The 19,006-nt window shown below is 39.7% G+C and overlaps 1 protein-coding gene across 1 annotated transcript in view; it reads right to left on the reverse strand.

Moving 5' to 3' along the window:
• The window catches only part of LOC112104196 (cilia- and flagella-associated protein 47), a 698,279-nt gene that overhangs the window by 388,648 nt on the left and 290,625 nt on the right, over positions 1–19,006 (reverse strand). Inside the window, exon 45 of the mRNA XM_029910741.1 lies at positions 12,043–12,226. Within this exon, the coding sequence (XP_029766601.1) occupies positions 12,043–12,226 (184 nt within the window). The remainder of the gene's footprint in view (positions 1–12,042; positions 12,227–19,006) is intronic.

Genomic DNA, 19,006 nt, shown 5'->3' on the forward strand with positions numbered 1-19,006 from the left:
GGGGGGCTGCCCGAAGCCGGTAGCGCTGGCTCCGGCAGCTTGGCTCTTAAACAGAGCCGAAGTCAGAGTGGAGGAGCAGAGCAGTTGGAGCCGGGTAGGAGAAGTGCCCTGCCGGCGGCTGGGGTCCAGAGGCAAGGGGGGCTGCCTGAAGCCGGTAGCGCTAGGGCAGCTCGGCTCTTAAACAGAGCCGAAGAGTCGGGAGGACCAGAGCCTCCGGACGCAGCGGCTCTGCTCCTCCCCTGACTCTGTTTAAGAGCCGAGCGCTACGGGCTTCGGGCAGCCCCCATGCCTCCGGACCCTGCGCTGCCGGAGCCCGGGGAGGGGAAGTGCCTGGCCGGGGGCGCAGGGTCCGGAGGCATGGGGGCTGCCCGAAGCCTGAGCGCTACCGGCTTCACGGTTTGCCGGGCAGCCTCCAGACCCTGCGCCCCTGGCTGGGCGCTTTCCCTCCCGGGCTCCGCTGCGCTGGGGAAGCGCCGGCCAGGGGCGCAGGGTCTGGGGGCTGCCCGTCAAACCGTGAAGCCGGTAGCGCTCGGGCAGCCCTTTTCGCGTGGGAGGGAGGAGGGGGCGGAGTTAGGGCGGGGAAGGGGCGGAATTGGGCTGGGGGTGGGGAAATGGGCGGGGCCAGGGCCCCGTGGAGGGTCCTCTTTTTTTATTTGTTAGATATGGTAACCCTAATACAGACTGCTTGCCTGTCTTGCTTCAGACGCTGTGTGCATGAGAGATCCCAGACTCTGGCTTCTGACCCTGCTTGCCTCCTGACACCTGGCCCCTGGTTTGCCCTCTGGCCTGTCTTGGACTGACCCTCTGGTACCCGACTAGGCCTGACACCTTACTACTGCTCTGACCATTAGGTTTGACTGCCCACGACCTTGTTGTGACATTGTATCTATTTGGCAATATAGTTTCAATGGTGGAATTCATATTTTCCAACCTCTCTACCCTCTTCACACATGTTGTGAGTTTACCTGAAATCCTCTCCTTACATAGTAAGACTGCTGCAAGCAGAAGGCCAGATGGAAGCTTTGGGTCACTGTCACGATTATTTTTTTGGTCCAAAGCTTAAGCTACTACCTCAAGAGTCTGCTTCAGAAAGGCTTCTCCTCCAGACCCTCCCTGTACCTCTCTCACTCTCAGCCTCATTAAGCTGGGTGGATGGGCAACACAATGGCAAATGAAATTATATGTTGATAATTGCCAAGTAGTGCATATTGGAAGGCATTATTTGGACTATCCATAAACCTTACTGGGTTCTAAATTAACTGCATCAATTTAGAAAAATAAAATAAAAACAACAAGCACCGCCCAGTGTAGATCTCTGCTTAATGTAAGGTAGCGATCAAAACAAATAACCAAATATTAAAAATGCATATGGAATAGGACAGAAAACATAGAAAAATTTATAATACTATTATGTGAATCTAGGGTACAGCCTCATATGGAATACTGTGTGCAGTTCTGGTCACCCTGCCTCAAAATTAATATTACAGAATTAGAAGGTTGTCAGAGGCAATGATGAGAATGATTAGCAGGATGGAAAACGTCTCAAAGTGAGATTGAAAGGATTGGGATTATTTACCCTCGAGAGGACATTAATAAATGGAGATATGACATAAGTAGAGAAAATAACTAATGGCAGAGAGAAGGCCCATTAGTAAATTCTATTCACCCTGTCTTGAGACAAGTACTAGGGAACATTCAGTGAAATTGAAAGGTGGCAACCTCAAAACTGACTAAAAGGAATCCTTGTTGTCCCTTTATTATGACACCAGTGTCATTCCTATGCCACACGGTGGCAGATGTGTGGCTGCTTGCAGGTGGATTTCCAATGGATTTACTCCAGGTCAGGGGTAGGCAAACTACGGCCTGCGAGCGCCCGCTGGGGAGTGGGGTCTGGGGCTTGCCCCATTCCAGCGCTCCAGCCAGGCACTGGGTTGGGGGCCTCACCACACGGCTCCCAGAAGCCGTGGCATGGCCCCCGCTCTGGCTCCTACATGCTCCAATGGAAGCTGCAGGGGCGGTGCCTGTGGATGGGGCAGCGTGCAGAGCCACCTGGCCATGCCTCCACATAGGAGCTGGAGAAGGGACATGCCACTGCTTCGGGGAGCCGCTTGAGGTAAATGCTGCTCAGAGCCTGCACCCCTGAGCCTCTCCCCATGCTCCAACCCTATGCCCCAGCCCTGATCCCCCTCCCATTCTCCAAACCCCTTGATCCCAGCCCGAAGCACCCTCCTGCACCCCAAGCCTCTCATCCCAAGCCCCACCCCTGAGCCTGCACCCCCAGCCAGAACCTGCACCCCTGCCCTAGCCCTGATCTACCTTCCAGCCTCCAAACCCCTTGGTCCCAGCCCAGAGCACCCTCCTACACACCAAACTCCTCATCCCCAGACCCACCCCAGAGCCCTCACCCACAACCAGAGTCCTCACCCCCTCCCGCCCCCCCAACCCCAATTTTGTGAGAATTCATGGCCCACCATACAATTTCTATTCTGAGATGTGGCCCTCAGGCCAAAAAGTTTGCCCACCCCTGCTCTAAGTGTAACTTTTATTTAATTTTACATGCATACACCACTCCTGAATCATGATAGTCAAATAGCACATGCAAGACAATCCCTTCTTCCAGCAGTCTCAGCCCAACACCACTGCTCAGATCCCAGGAAGCAACTGCCTCTTGACTACTTCTCTTTAACCAGAGACCAAGGCAGAAAGCAAATTCTCCTGCTGCTTGCACAGCTCCCTCGCCTCTGAACCTTCCATATCAAAAACTAACTACAAAGAATGTCTTCCCAAGAGCAAGCACCATGAACTTGGGAAATGATGTTATAGCGCCACCTGGTGACATGTGCATAATATACTTTTCACACAATGTACAATTAGAATGTGTAACTCATAGCCACAAGACATAATTGAGATGAAGAGTTTAGCAGGATTGAAAAAATGAGTATTTATACAGATAACAAGAATGTCCAAATTTATAATAGTAAATATTAAAAAATAATCATTTTTGAAGGACTATTAATTGTCATAGTTCAGGGCATGAACCAATGTCTAATGACTGGAAGTTAGGAGGAACCTTTCTCTGGGGGCAGTTTATCACACAAAGGCCTATTATAAGGCTGCTTCTGGCCTCTCACAGATAGGATGCTGCACTAGATGAACCATTGGCCCGATCAAATACTGGAAATTATTACGTTCTCCACTAAGATAAGCACACTGGCCCTACAGAACGTAGGAAGCATGAACCCTCTACATAGGCTCCCCAAATCCTGCCCTTCCTCCACAATGCAGCAGAGAAACACTGATTCCGCTGCATCTGGGTCCTGCTATGAACTGCACAAGAGGAAGCCGGGTTTACCTCCTGCTGATAACTTGACCACCACTAATGAAAGCCTGTACATAAAAAAAATTGCAATGTCTTTCAATTGCTTTGTACAGTTCATTAGTCTTTCTCCTTAAAAAAAAAAAAAAACCCTAAATTTCATGATCAGTAGCTAGTGCTGTAGTGGGCAGGACTCCAGACCAAGCAGCAGAGAACATAGAAGGCTTAATGTTGTACTCTGCAGTCTTAACTCACCATCTCCATCCCTACCTTTCTGACATCCTGCCCCCTACTTCATGCAAAGGTCACATACTTCCAAACAAGGAGACATTCTTCACTCTCAGTAGGAGAAATTAATTGCTGCTATAGCACTGAACTGCTCTCTCTCCTGGGCTCCTGGTATACTTCCTAAGTGACAGGGCAGCATGGCTCTGAACAAGTTTTCTGGAAAAATATTCTGCTTTGTGCTTTAAAAATGGAGACAGTATTTTGTGTTTCTTTTGTCTTTTTTAATGTGACAATGGATTCCTTCACACAAGGAGCTGAGTGTATTCGATTGGCTTCTCACAAAAATATAATGGGCAGTGGCCATGTTGCTGGAATGTGACACTCTCGGGACTCAGTTTGGATTTACATCACTGTGGACTGAGAGATGAATCTGGCCCACTATATCCACCATTTTTAAGTATTTCTAAGGCTATATCTACACTAAAAGCTAGGGGTGTGATTCCCCTGCTCAAGTACACATACTCACAATAGCTCAATGAGAGTTCCCGAAAGTATAAATAATAGGATAGCCATGGTAGCATAGGCAGCAGCAGCGAGTACATACCCACTGGTTTCAGGTAGATTTGTATGTGGCACGGCTAAGCCATGCTGCTGCTGCCCGCATTATTGCAGCTATATACACTCATGCTCGCTCCCATCAAACTACTGCAAGTATGTGCATACAAGCTGGGGAATCACACCCTTAGCTCAGAGTGTAGATGTAGCCTGACACTGATCACAGTACGTACCTCTCAATGGGTTTATGCAATCTAATTCAGAGTACAGCTGAGTGTATTTCCCAGAAATTGAGTCCTGGACGAGAACAAGTTGCCTACATTTTACTATTAGGAAGACTCACTGGGGAAAAAGCTGAGGTTGTCTGACCCCCTCTGACTGAGGGTGTATATCCAACATTTGTGACTGAGATCTGCAACTCAAGGGTCCCTGGAGACGCCAAACTACTTTTGGATCATCAAATAGTGGCAGTGTCGGAGGGAGAGACCAAGACACAGAATGCAAGACCTGCAACTGTGGCCAGCCTCAGAACAATGGAGGAGGCTTCTTGCGACTTTATGAACATTTACAGGCATCAGCCACAACTGGCCCTTAAGATGAAAAAGTGAACATTTCAGCTCAAGCTCTGGCTCCTGCTGACACACACAGTACGTACAATGAAAAGTAACAGTGGCCAGGACAGGAATTCCAGAGCACAACTGTTGCAAACTGACTTTAGCTTCCATAAAACCCACACCGTTCTTACTCTGCAGGCTCTCAGAACCTTTAGCTGCGTAAGGAGCATTCCCAGATGGAGTTCAGGTGTCACGGTAAGCATTTTTTAATGGATACTTCCCTGATTTGCACATAGCCCTTACGCATCTTCCTCTGCTCAGATTACTCCTGCCTCTAGGAGCTACTGTAATACAAATAATTAATAATAAATCAGAATATATGTGCAAAATAATGCTGATTTTGTAGCATTATATTTTGCATATTTACAAGGCAAAAGCAAAGAGGGCCATAATTTGGCACCTAGATATTATGGAAATTGGTGCCTTACAAATATGTATTATCATAACATTATTCTGTATATATATGGTCTCTCAAGGGCTTCATTATATAAACTATACACACACACACACACACACATATAAATCCCTGTTTTTTTTTCAGAGTAGGCCTTTAAGTCCCAGGAAGGCCACAGTTCTCCCTAGTTTGTGGAGGCTTTGAAATGTAAAGAAGATTTTCCAGCTTTCATTTGAATAAAGAAAATATGTTTCTAGCCATTTTCTTTGTGAAGACAGTCTAGAAAACAGGAACAGATGTGAACTGATTGCTAGCACTAAAAGGAACAAACAGATCTTCTAAACTGCTGCATCAGGAGATTGCAGCAAAGAGCGGACGGGCTAAAGATTTCTCCCCTCTCCCTCCTGTTACATTTGGGATGTGTACTAAAAGTCCTCAGGCTGGCTCTGAGCATAGTGGTTGGAAGGACAGTATCAATTCAGTTTGCAGTAGGGATGACAATAATAAATGTTTTCTAGGCCCACTCAAGACCAATGAGTCCATTTGTGGGCTTTAGCCATTTATAAAGCTGACAAACTACTTCATACTGATAACAGCTCATGAATGCCCAATCCTGCTATCTATCTGTACTCGGAACTTCTGTCGACTTCACTTGGAGTTCTTTGTGGAAAACAGCATGATCAAGCCGTAACTGGTTTATTATGTATTTATTTATTTATGCTAGATTCAAAGTGTGTCTAGGAAGACAGATTTTTAAAAAGCAAACTACTATCTTCACTTTTTTTCTAAAATCCAGATCTAAACAATCTTCCAACTAAAAAACTGACACCACAAATTAACAAAAAAATAAAAAGAAATGAACATAATTTAACCTGCAGCTAAAACCTGACCTTGTTCTCATTCCACAGTACTGATCTACTATTGATTTAATATCAAACACAAAGAAAAAATAACCATTATAAGAAAGGTTCATTAAGTTATTCATGAACAAGCTTTGAAAAATGGAGCATATTAAAAAATAAAATCTTTAACACCATAAAAGAGCAAAAGCATTCATAAGCACTAACTAAAAACAAACGGTTTATCTGTTATTGGAATATTTTTAAGACGTACACCATACATACATAATTGTAGCTTTTCGGTCCACATGCACACAACTTTAGCTACGTCTAGAAATTTACACACTCACTTCATGCACAGAGTATGTCCATACCCAGCTCAGGTTGAAGGTGGTTTATAAATTTGATTTCTGCCCTGCTCCTCTCCCTCAGAAAAACTAACCAATCCACCTGAAGTTTTACACATTATATCTCATCCCAGGACAGAATTTCCTGGAAAAGCTAAAGAGATGTACAACATTTTCAGAGAAAAGGGATCTTAAATAGTCATTTTTCAGAAATCTGCCTAATGCTTTTGGCGGTCATCATACCCCTGAAACAGATTCATATATAAACTTCAAACATTTCCAAAAGTACCCATCAAAAGCAACTTTCATAGATTTGGAGAGAGGACATGCAGAAATTATGGAGATGCTTTAGGGTGTTAGAGGAATACTTAACAGATACTTAAAACCTTTATTGAGAGAATACATAAACATTGGTATAAACTCACTTAACATTTGTAATATATAAACTGATCTCTTTTTAGGTGTGTACAAATATATTTATGTATATACACATTTTACAAGCATTTAACATTAAATATTTATATTTCTGAAACACCCAGATGCCCCAATGATCCGTCCCCAATGAGCATACAAATTTAAGGTCATTATCCTCAAATCATGTATGCATATGAGTTGTTCCACTGAATTGAATTAAATTAAAGTTACTCATGTGCATAAGGCTCTACAAGATTTGACCTAATATACATGCACAAGATTGATCATACATGCATCAGCTGGATGACTGCATTATAAAAACTCAAAGTGAGCATTGCCTCATGGGCAGTAATGTGCATGGTAGTTAGATGTAGACAATCACAATTGGAGGGACTGTGAGAGAAGGAATACTTGGGATGTAAGTGCAGTAATCTGGAAAACAGAAGATTGGACTAGACGGCAAGGGGAAAGGAAGAAGCCATATTTGGAAGCCAGGAGGATGGCTGAAAAAGTAGTCTAGGAGTCTGTTCCTGTTCTCTTGGAGATCATGAATATCTTGCATTTTTGTGGTCATTAATAAGAAGAACATGTGTAATGGAGGGACACCATTTTCTCAATTTCTGGTTTCTCTCAAGATCCCATTAATGGGGCAGAGTTAAGGTTGTTTGGGTGACTTTTTGTACATTGGAGTATTTTTGGTATTTTTGCAAATACCAAACTTAATTTAGAATTTTTAGATTAACATTTGTGTTTTCTAAGAAAAGTATAACCTCCTCTTCAGTGTTTTTCTGGTTGAAGTAAATATAGATTATTTCAGTGTTACTCAATATTAACTATTTTTTCCTGGAAAATTTTGTATATTTATATTGCATGATTATCCCTAACTTTAGTGTATTTTAACTAAAAAATTAGAAAAATGTCTCAGAAAGAGTTGTAATATGTGTTTATAGTAACTACTTATACAAATTATTTTTTAATATTCTATAAGTAATTGCATTTCTCATTCAGAAAAGTTGACCATTTTCTATAGACACTTCTGTATAGACAGATACCTCTACCAGACAAAACAGCCAGGTAATTTAGGATATCTCAAAATACGTCATCAAATAGATTATCAATTGTCACATAATCAGGTAGCAGTTCAATTACAAAAAATCAAATTAATAATTAAACAACTTTTCTTTTTTAAGAATAAATACCAGTAGAACAGACACATAAATATAAACAGTTAATACTTCTTATTAAATTAGGTCATATATACTTACACATAAAAACACATTTAACACAAAGGAGATAAAAAATTCTGACACAAGACAAAAGAAAAAAGGGTTTTCATGCAGTATAGTAAAGCCAGTTTTGTATTCCCTACATGCCACAGTGCTGGAACAGCAATGTTCTATAATACAATGCAATGAATTCCAAGTGGGTGCTTTGAAAATTCAAGAGGCTGAATGGACTTGGAGTTGACTCTTGTCATTGCCACAGCTCTGGTTCAATGATTTTTCATTTCAGCCTCAAGTCACAATGATACCAACAAATGAATAACAATGTGAAATACATGAAGACAAGTATGTAAAAATATTTACACATAAAAGTATGTAAAAACATGGAGAGTCAAATTGGTGTCAAGATGAATTGGTTTATATAAAAGGTGTTGTCTGCTTCACATAAAAGCTAAGGGCTCTTTTCAGATGCAGTGACATTTTATATATATATATATATATATATATATCTTGTCAAGAGGCTTGCAAGGGATTCCCTGGGACATTTGATTTCCATTTTATCTTTCAAGATTTTCTGCACCCATCACAAAGATTTTCAGTAATCATATTGACAATTCATAACTTTTTGGTAAAGAAATTGGCCATGTGTCCCATGTAAGACATTCTGCCATATATATCATATCCATACATTTAAACAAAATAAGACTTAACCCAGTACATTTTCATCAATCTCTATTCAAGGTAAAATTCTAAGAAATAATTTTGAGTATTCAACACTATCTTAACTTTATGCAGCCAGTCGTCCCCCCACCCCGGCTTAGCTTAGTGCCAGTACTGGAAACCAACATTTTAAATATTTGAATAGATGCCAACCTCTTAATAATGACTATCAAAAGCATAATATGTACAGTACCAAGTCTCTAGCCTACAATGCAAGTGGCTTTTAATTTATGGTTATTTTTGAACTGCCATAGATCAATCAAAACCTGTTTTCATTTTTGCTAATTTAGGAAAATATAACCTTCAAGTACTGAAAAAAATGAAAGTCAACCAGGTAAATGCAGAGGTATTTAAATAACATTTGAGAGAGAAATAAACATAGACTACCTATTTACTTTACTTTAGTCAGGTATTTGTTGTGACATTTACTCCATTTTCCTTGTCTGATAGCTTGATGGTGTCACTCCTGCAGGTATCGTGGAATCATGTCACTACTTCATTTCTTAGGGCTTGTCTATATGAGGAAATTTACTGGAACAGCTATTTTGGAATGGCTACCCATGTAGACACACTATTCCAGAATAAAATCACATTTATTTGGAAAAATTAGTGAACTTCCAAAGCAGAGTAATTATTCTGGAATGAAGTGTCTTCTATTCTGGAATAGAATGTCCACACAGGCAAATATTCTGGAATAGCTATCGTGTAATAACTTATTCCTCAGTAGCTATTCCATTCAGTTTCCTCATGTAGACAAACAATTGTTGGTTACTTCCCATTTAAAACATAACAGGAACAGCTGACAAAAGAGGCAGGACACATACAGATCATACCAATTATATGACAATAGTTCACCCTTTGCACTTATCTTCATAAATTACAAAGTTATGTGAACTTCCACAAGAATTATTATGCCCAGATAATGATTTCACATCACATTTATACAGGGTGAATTTAGGTTTCAGATTAATGCTTATGAGAGAAAAAACAATGACAATGAGATTGATCAGTTCAAAAACAGCTGTAAAATCACTATAGGTAAATACATATGACCTGGACAAAAGGCTACTTTGTTTTTATAAAAGTTCAAGAAGAGAATATAGGACATACCCTCGCTTACTGTTCCAGAAGCCAAAAGAAATAACAAAAAGGCCACCTTGGCACAGGAAATATAAAGTTCCCCATTCCAAAGGATATAAGAGAAGTATAAACCAGTCTATTAGGTACAAGATTATGTAGTGGCAGAATGAAAGTTTTATTATTATTATTATTATTTGTATTATTGTAGCTTGAGATACAGATGAAGATTGTTGATAGTATTTGTGTTTTAGCACTACCCTCAAGGAACTCTAAAAAGAATGCAATTTTAAAGACCTAGTTCAACATTTCAAAGCTACTGAAGAATGAAAAGTTTGGCCGGGGGGGGGCGGGTAGGAGGGAGAACGACTACGTATATACTTTGAACTCCCCTGCTTCAGGACATAAGCCAACCTCTAACCAAAGGGTTAGGAAAAAAAACTTTCCCTATAGGAAGGTTGCTCTTTAATTAACCACTCTGGAGTTTCTTGCACCTTCTTGTGAATCATCTGGTAATGGACACTGTCAGAGACAGAACACTGGACTTGGTGGACCACTGGGCTGATCCAGAATGTCAATTACTATGTTCCTAATACAACATCTGAAGACTTTCTTTGCTGATCAATAATTTGAAAATGGCTGAGCAAATAAGTCTTCAAACTTTGCATGTAAATAGTCTTTATTGAGTGCTAAGGCCCTTCACTAGGTTTGGTGTAAAAATTAAGAATAGAAGAAATACGCTATCAGAAATAATTTATCAGCATATTTATCAGGTGACTAGGTGTTCATCATGCCTAAGGGTCTTTCCTGTAAACAGACCAACATTCACCAATCATTACTCATGCATAGAGTCTCAATGCTTTCAAGGGTCTGTTCACCAGATCAGGCCCTTAGATTTTAGTAGAGCCTTGCAAGGACTCTCCTCTTTTGTAACCTCACAATACAGAGTCTGGCCTGTCTGGTCCAGGAATTACTGCTAGGATAAATCTGGGTAGGGGAGGGTATACATGTCTCATTGAAACACACAGAACACAGTCATACAGGAGATTAAAAATTAACTTTCCAGGTTTTTTTTTTTTCCTGTTCCTGCTATCCTCATCTGTTGTTGTTTTTTGTATGTGTTGCAATCCAGTTAACATAGCCTTGGAGAAAAATGACAGCAGCAACAATGCCACTCACTCCTTTCCTATCCTTTTCACTTCATCAGTGAGTGAACTATACTTGCAAAACTTGCTACATCTCAATGAAGAGTGAAATTCAAAGCCTACTTGGACCATATTGTAAATATTAATGTGAATGGGCAGTTGTGGTTTTATGCTTTTTGTTTTCTTAAGACAAGAAAGGCAAAAGGGAAATTTAATTGTCAGAGCTATGCTGCACATATGTAATATCTTAATGACTAATTAGGCCAGCAGTTCTCAATCGATCAATGGTCTGTGGACAATATTCACTTCTCACAGGACAGACAGAGTTTTAAGATTCCAGGACAATGTGAATGTAACCCTTCGAAGGCTCCCAACTGCCTTTCACTAGCATGAGCTGATGACAAGAAATGTACTGAAACTTGAATCAAAAAGCTACGACAGCACTGGTTTCATGTTACTATTACGCATGACTATACCTGTGCCCAGATATCATGACATACAAATTACAGCAAACTGAAAAATAAGATTTCTATACCAACTGCTCAAAATGTTTTATAAAAGTAAGTAACACATTTTCCAAGTTGTAAAAAATTAACAGCAGAGGGAGTCTGAAATTCAAAAGATGCTGAGCAATGGGGAAAATATTTAAAATCTCAGTGGAAAACTTAAGAGTTAGAAAGCAATAAGGCAGAGAGTGTGAGGCTGGCAGGCCAGATGCCAGTTCTTGCCCAGGCTGCAGGCATTAATTAAGAACTAACAAAGCTGGAGACCAAACCTGTTCACCTGTATGTTAGTTTTGCTCAAAACAGGTATTAGTCTTATAAGAAAGCATTTAGTGTTTAGACTTTCTGAAATACTTGTAAGTTGCTGCATATGCACTAATCTCACTTGAAATGTCTGTATTCCACGCTATAAGAAAATATGCAAGTTTTGCTTTATAACTTTGAAAATGTTTGTTCTGAACTTCTGAACCCCCACCCATCCAAAAAAAACCTATTAAAATCAGATGGGCCATTGAGGAACATCTGGGTTGAGAGGCTTGCTGCCACTCACTCCAAAATGTTGCGTAGATATACCCTTTGTGGATATAGTGGGAAAGAATTGGGAGAAGGAGACAATTTAAGGATGCTAAGTTATCAGTTGAAGTTCAGATAATAAGTTGCTTATTACCTGTTGCTTTCACAGCCTGATGGTCTTCCTCTGAAAAGGCTTTAGAATTAACTTTGCTTGTTGCTGACACGGGAATAGAGAGTTTTTCAGGGATTTCAAAATATTCTGGCATGCTCACTTCTATACTGTAGTCCACAGATTTTAACTTTTCGGGGTATTTAGTAGGCCTATACAGTGCATCTCTCTGCAAATAAAGGAACAATAAGTTTGAATAATAAGTGCAACCATAATAAAGACTTTAAAAGTAAATAAATTCTGTTTTTAGAGACTCAGACTAAAACAAAATAAGAGTGTATAATTAAACAGATAGAATAGCTGATTATTAACTTTTGCAAATATTACTACAGATGGGTTCAATTAATTTTAAGTTGCAAAATAGTGAATCAAATAGATAAAATGAATCTAGAAACTCTTCCTCTTACAACTGTGAACAAATTTTGTGATCTACAAGCCTCCTTACATGTGCCTGAAAGGGTTCTCACGCTGCTCAGAAACAAATTGTAACTCTTCAAAGCTTTTCAAGGAAGGTAAGAAAGGAAAAAGAAAATATACTCGAACAACAACATATTTTTTCACTTGCTACTCCAAACTAGAAGCTTCTGGAATTTTTTCACCAAGTCTTCAGAATTGCTGAACAATGATAAGAACAAGGAAAGTCCAATAAAATGACAAACATTTCTTGTGGGGAGAGGAGGAATTTGTATACTGCTTTATAAGTAATCAATTAAAACTGAGATAAAGTGATATTTTCAAGATACTTCACTGAGGTTTATGTACCAGAGGGAGTACAAGGAATTTTCAGGACAAAATCATTCTTCCTTTTGGTAAAAGGCATTTCTCGATTTCTGATCAACACAATATTAATGAGTAACTAGCTTGAATTCAATGTATGCATTCAACCATCATACCAAAAAACTAAACTTGACAGACTATGGTAGCATCACAGTATTACTTTAATGGTTTAATACATTCAATTACTCAAAAGTAGCATGCCCTATCAAATATTACGGTATCTCTACCATACTGCCACAGTCAGCAGTTACAAGCTAGATCAGCAAATACTAATGTCAGAAAGTAACCATACTTCAAAACTAGTTCTTGTTACATACCTAAGCTTAAAAATTTGTTCATCATCATTGGTCATTTTTGCCAGTTTTCTCAATAATTACAGCTTTTACAGCTCCCTCTCTTGCCATTCTCTAAATTACACAAGTTTATGGTATAGGGAAACCATTGCTAAGCTATATGTGGTGAGAGGCATCCAGCCTGTTTTTTCTACTGCTTCAAATATTCAGCTGTGTGTGAAGGACACGTGTGTATCCCCAGTTGCTACTGCTTTTAAATAATGCTATGTTCCATTGTGCCAAGGCACATGCTTCCCAACAGTGGGACTCTGTAGAGAGAATTCATAAAAGAGAATTTGAATTTAAAGTTGATCCTTTTATTAGTGAAGTCAGACACAATATTATTCATACTTTAAGATCTATCCTCCCCCTGTACTAATGTTACAACTCTTACTAAAGTTAGTAGAAAATGTGCACAATTGCTGACGGAAGACATGCACTGCATTGCATTTTTTTTAATTACAGAAAGGATTTGTGAAGGAGAAAAATCAAAAAAGGTAGATACTGAATAGGATTATTATTATTAAAAGGGATACTGTCAAGTACTGTTTGAATCAATAATTCAAGCAGGACAAGGCATAACATGGCCTATATGCTTTATTCTGCATTATTTCAAGGGAGAGATTAAACTTCTGTGAAACCTTAAAGCAGATGTGGGGCCCTTTGTTAAACTTCAACTGCTAATATAAGATTACTCAAACAACAATATATAAAAATGTAGGTGTATGTTCAAAATCCCTTCCCCATGAAACATAACTGGATAGTCATGTATGACTGGGCATTACTTACCTAAACAGAAAATTCAATATTTTTTGGTACTACCCTGTTTCCCCGAAAATAAGACATCCCCCGAAAATAAGACCTACTTCCAGTTTTGCCTCTCGCTGTAATATAAGACATCCCCCGAAAATAAGACCTCCCCGATAATAAGGCCACCCCAGAATATAAGGCCCCGAAGCTCCAGGAAAAATAAGACCTCCCCTGAAAATAAGACCTAGCGCATCTTTGGGAGCAAAAATTAATATAAGACAGTGTCTTATTTTCGGGGAAACACGGGTATGTATTTTTTCAGGACATATTTACAAGTGGAACAAGCAGAGTTGCTTCTTGAGGTAACAAATTGGATGATTTCAGAATCTACTTCTTTCTTTTATTTGAGGCTGGAAATACGCTGACAATACCCGCAAAATTCAACAGTTGAAACAAATCATTCATCTGATAGTAGCAATAACCTATTCCAACTAGCCTGTCCCAGGGCAGAAGTGGTATTATTTTTAAATCCGTGAGACAGCTTGGAATAAGAGTGCTCATCTTTATTGTTTATGACAGGAGTCACAGAACTGAACAAATAAATTCATCTGTTTATTCGGTCTCCAAATCTATGAGGTATTTGGATAACAAATTGGCAGCCATAGCTTGGACGCTATTGGTATCAGATGATCATCCAACATTTTGCTGGCAGTCAGAAATTCAATATAATTGGAGAAACCCAGATAAATTTAGTAATAATATAATTATTTGGTAGCAAATTTTTCAGTGGAAACACTGAACACAGAAATAAATTGTGCGGATCTTGAAGAAATTATCATGATTTTCACAAGCATTTAAGTATTTTGGGGATCCATGCTCACATTTCTCTCCTATTTTTAAAATATGAGAAAAACATAGCTGTCATGGCTCTGACATGAGATACGAAATGGTCAAACTATTAAAGGTGGTAAATATTTTGACTGTCATAACTAGATCAATATAATTTTTTAAAGGCTAATACTTGTTGATTTAAAGTACAGTCATATTCGGGGGGGGGGGGAACTATGTAAAAGGTGTGACAGATATTGCAAGACCATGCAATATCTTTGGGTGAACATATTGTATTAAGTTTGTGAATGGTTTATGTACCATTGTTAGCCAAGGACTATATGCAACTCCAGGAGGGGGACGTTTACCACAACTCCTCCAGGAACTAAAAACTGTGGGGGCTGATTAAGGCTAGTTGTTGAAACTGTAAACAACTCCAAAAAGGTATCAGAGACCAAGGGACAAAGAAGACACTTTTAATATAAAAGGCTGAGTTTAAACAAACATAAGGCCTTCTTTTGATTCAGCAAACAAACAGACAGAACTTTCTGCCCAAGGGGCCGGGGGGTCCCAATCCTTGTGGCAGGGTTGGAAAGACCTTGACTTACTTGGGCCCCACAAGACCAATGGGTGATCTCTGATAAGCTTTTAGGATACACAAGGGAACATTTTTTTTATATGTTTACTCTGTAATGTTTTTATCTTAAGTATAAATATATTTTGTTAGGGCCTTTACAATTGTTTATTGGTAACTGGGTGTAGCCCCTGGAGAAAGGTTAGCCACAGATGTTGGACCCCGTCAGACCTGTTGGGGAAATCAGAATGAAGCACAGAGGGACTGCAAGCCTAAGCCCCCAGTCTCAAGAGACAGACTGATGCAAATCTCTGCCCGAGACAGGTGATAGCTAGGAAGCCTGAAACTTTTATGTAGGAGGGGGGACAAAGGAGTGGTTAACACTGAAAGGGTGACAAAATGTACCCTGTTATTCAACAGATCTGTTCCCTTTGTATGTATTCCAAATCATATCTGCTTATTTAGCAATAAACACAAATGTTTACTAATTTTTACTCCAGTTATCACTGGGCAGCCAATACTACTGTAAGAGAGCGAGGCACATTTTATTCTGGCACATGCATCAACGTAACGGTTAATGATGTTCCAAAATGTGAAATTTTTATTACTGGTGAAGAACATAATTGACTTTCAGCTCCCAGGGTGAGTTTGCACTATGAGCAGATAGAAAAATAGGCTTTGTTACAAGCATCAGACTTCATTAACTTATTAATATTCTCTGAAGATTAGCCACCCTTGTCTTTCTGACTTTTTTGCAGCCCATCCTGTTTGCTCCCCAAGTATCCCATCCCTCTTTTCTGTGCATTGAAGATTCTTCTGCTACAGGTGACTGAGGCAGTATGGGAGCTTCCCTGGACCTAATTGTCTCTCTGATAATTTTCAAATCTCATTTTAACTCTGTTTGTTCCTTCTGGCCTATGACTTCTAACCCCTCTCTAATAAAACAACTGTATGCCCTGACTAATTTTTTTTGTGCTCAATGGTTCTCCGAAATGAGGACATTGTACCCTCTTTCACTGTACATCAACAGATGCCGCCTGAATGATGTATTAAAATCTATATAGTTTATTTGTGGTTTTGTGTATAGCCTGCAATTAACTATGAAAAATTCTAGGATCCTTTTCTATAAAAGACAGTGTGTGTGTGTACACACACACACACACACACCCCTTTCACTTTGATAGAAGTCAAACACTGAGCAGTGAGACAAAAAAAGATTAAGGGCCCAATTATTATCTCATTTCTAAAAAATGCAACTGAGACCAGAATTTGACCCAAGATGTTTTTTGTTATTGTTGTTTAAAATGTACTGTTTAAAATGCACCAAATACTAGGCACTTCCCTCTTAGAGTCACATGACTGGGGGCGGGTTGGTGAGAGAAGAGCCATGGTCACAGCCAAGCATCTGTAACAGAGGACTCCCATAATGTTCTGGGTCAGGGTAGCAGAGCAGTGGTGAGGCTGGATAAAGACCAAGATAGAACCCCTTGTTCACCTCCCCTAGACCAGAACTCCAGCAGAGTGTAAATGCTCACCCGCACCATCCCAAGGCACCAGGTCACAATAACCCAGCATCTCCAAGAGAAAGAGCTGAAAGCCCCTAGGAACAGAGACTCCAGCACAACAGAAGCTGGAGGATGGGAGAGCCTCAGCTGGATCCCCAACATTACTTCATTCAACTAGGACTTAATCAGGCATTGATTCCCAAGAACCCTTTCCACACAGTTATATGGAGTAGGAGGAGGACAGGCAGGTGCTTCTTAAGGTTGAGCCAGTCACTGGGGATAGAGGGCAGCAATGAAGATCCAAGACAGGGAAGAGACCATGTTGGGGCCCACCCGCATTTCCAGACCTACACAGCTCCCAGAACCAGTGGTGACAGCAGAGTACATTTTACATTATGGATTCTGGACGTTTTGTACTGTTTGTTGATTTTCTGATCTCCCTCTCCTCCTCGCTTCCTCCACTCATCGCAGTCCCTTCTCTGGCAGCCCTCCCAACCTGCCCTGCTCCACTCCATTCTTTCCTCTCTTCAGTGTTCACCTTCCCTTTCCTTTTCTCCTATTATCTTTGTTTATATACCCCCCTCACCATTTTCCCCTCACTCACCATTAATAAAACACATTCACATAATGATCATCACCTCGATCATTTATCTGTATGTTATATCCCTTTCCTCCCACCCATTTTTTGTTTCTGTGTTCATTAGATCCCAAGCTCTCAAGGGTTAGGGACTGTCTCTTCCTATACTTTGTTTGTACACTGCCTGACAAAATGTTGTGCCAATCCTGATTTACAGCCTTTGGGAAGGAGCACAATGGAATAAGTAAATAATCAGAGTTTCACTGGAGAGAGCTATAGATGCATTATTCATCTAATAAACACAATTTCCAGGGACTCGCATAAACTGCTCTTTATATGACAAGAAGAAATAATTACTAGGAGAATTTTTAGCAAAGTGGTCCAAAAATAGAGGGGACATTCAGCCATCTATGTGTAAGGGCTAAGGTCACATATTGTACAGAAATTAACCTGCATTTTTCCTTTGACTCCCAAGGACAAGTTCTTCAGTTACAACTGTGCTCCTTAACAGAATTACAAAATAAAAGGCAAACAACCATTACTAAGAATAAAGATCTACATCATTTCGGTTTTAAAGGTACCAAAGTATGGATGGCAAACAATAATAATGTAGATAGCACCTCTCCTTCTGTTCGTATGTGTAATTGGATCTGTAGCAAAAGCTTCTTTACTTATGCACTAATCTATAAAATCCTTTCTAAAGGACTTCACAAATCTATATAAATTTGCCAAACTACAGATTTTTTAGGCAATTCTGACATCAAACCAGAATGTAGCCCTTGAGCTTCAGACTAAATTGTAAAACATAACTCTACTCACAAGCTTCTTCAATAAACTCTTCCATAATTTCTACACTATGGACTGTTTTTATGTGACCAATAAATGTGAATTTTATGACAGACTTTAGTATGATCGCTTTTCGGAGTTTAAACTTTACAATGGTTTACCAAATGGAGAAATATATTGGTTTTAATCTATTAAATAAATCTCTTCTGCATCAATCAAAGCTAAACTCTGTGATATTTCTCTTGAAGTAAAATTTGACAAAAGAACATTTCTAGTGCAAGGAAAAGGGCTCTCTCTGAGTATTATATTCACCTCATACTTTTTTATTATTGATTCTCAAATATGACATTTCAAATATTTTGACATCTCACCATTAAATATTCATACGTAATCTTGACTCTCATCAACCACCCTAAACTTCAAATCATATTAGGACCCTCATTAGGTTTTAACATGACTACTGGTACAAGACACTATACTTACTCCCACTATTCCCAGGCCTGACTAAATCCAGAGCTAATGCTCCAGTACAGCAGATTCTTTGTGCAGTATGAATTAAAAGGTACAGAAGTATTATGCATGAAACACTCAGAAAATGTCACCCCAGCAACTTATTAGCTAGCATCCTAGAGGAAGAAACTTAAGGCTAGATACCATGGATGTATATCATGCCCCCCTAACATAAATCGGAGTTCTACAGCATCAAGATTTCACCCCATGGTGAAAAGCAACAGAGGGTCCTGTGGCACCTTTAAGACTAACAGAAGTATTGGGAGCATAAGCTTTCGTGGGTAAAAACCTCACTTCTTCAGATGCAAGA

Source organism: Terrapene carolina, unplaced genomic scaffold, assembly GCF_002925995.2.
Source record: "Terrapene carolina triunguis isolate 2854851 unplaced genomic scaffold, T_m_triunguis-2.0 Scaffold22, whole genome shotgun sequence".
Taxonomy (NCBI): domain Eukaryota; kingdom Metazoa; phylum Chordata; order Testudines; family Emydidae; genus Terrapene; species Terrapene triunguis.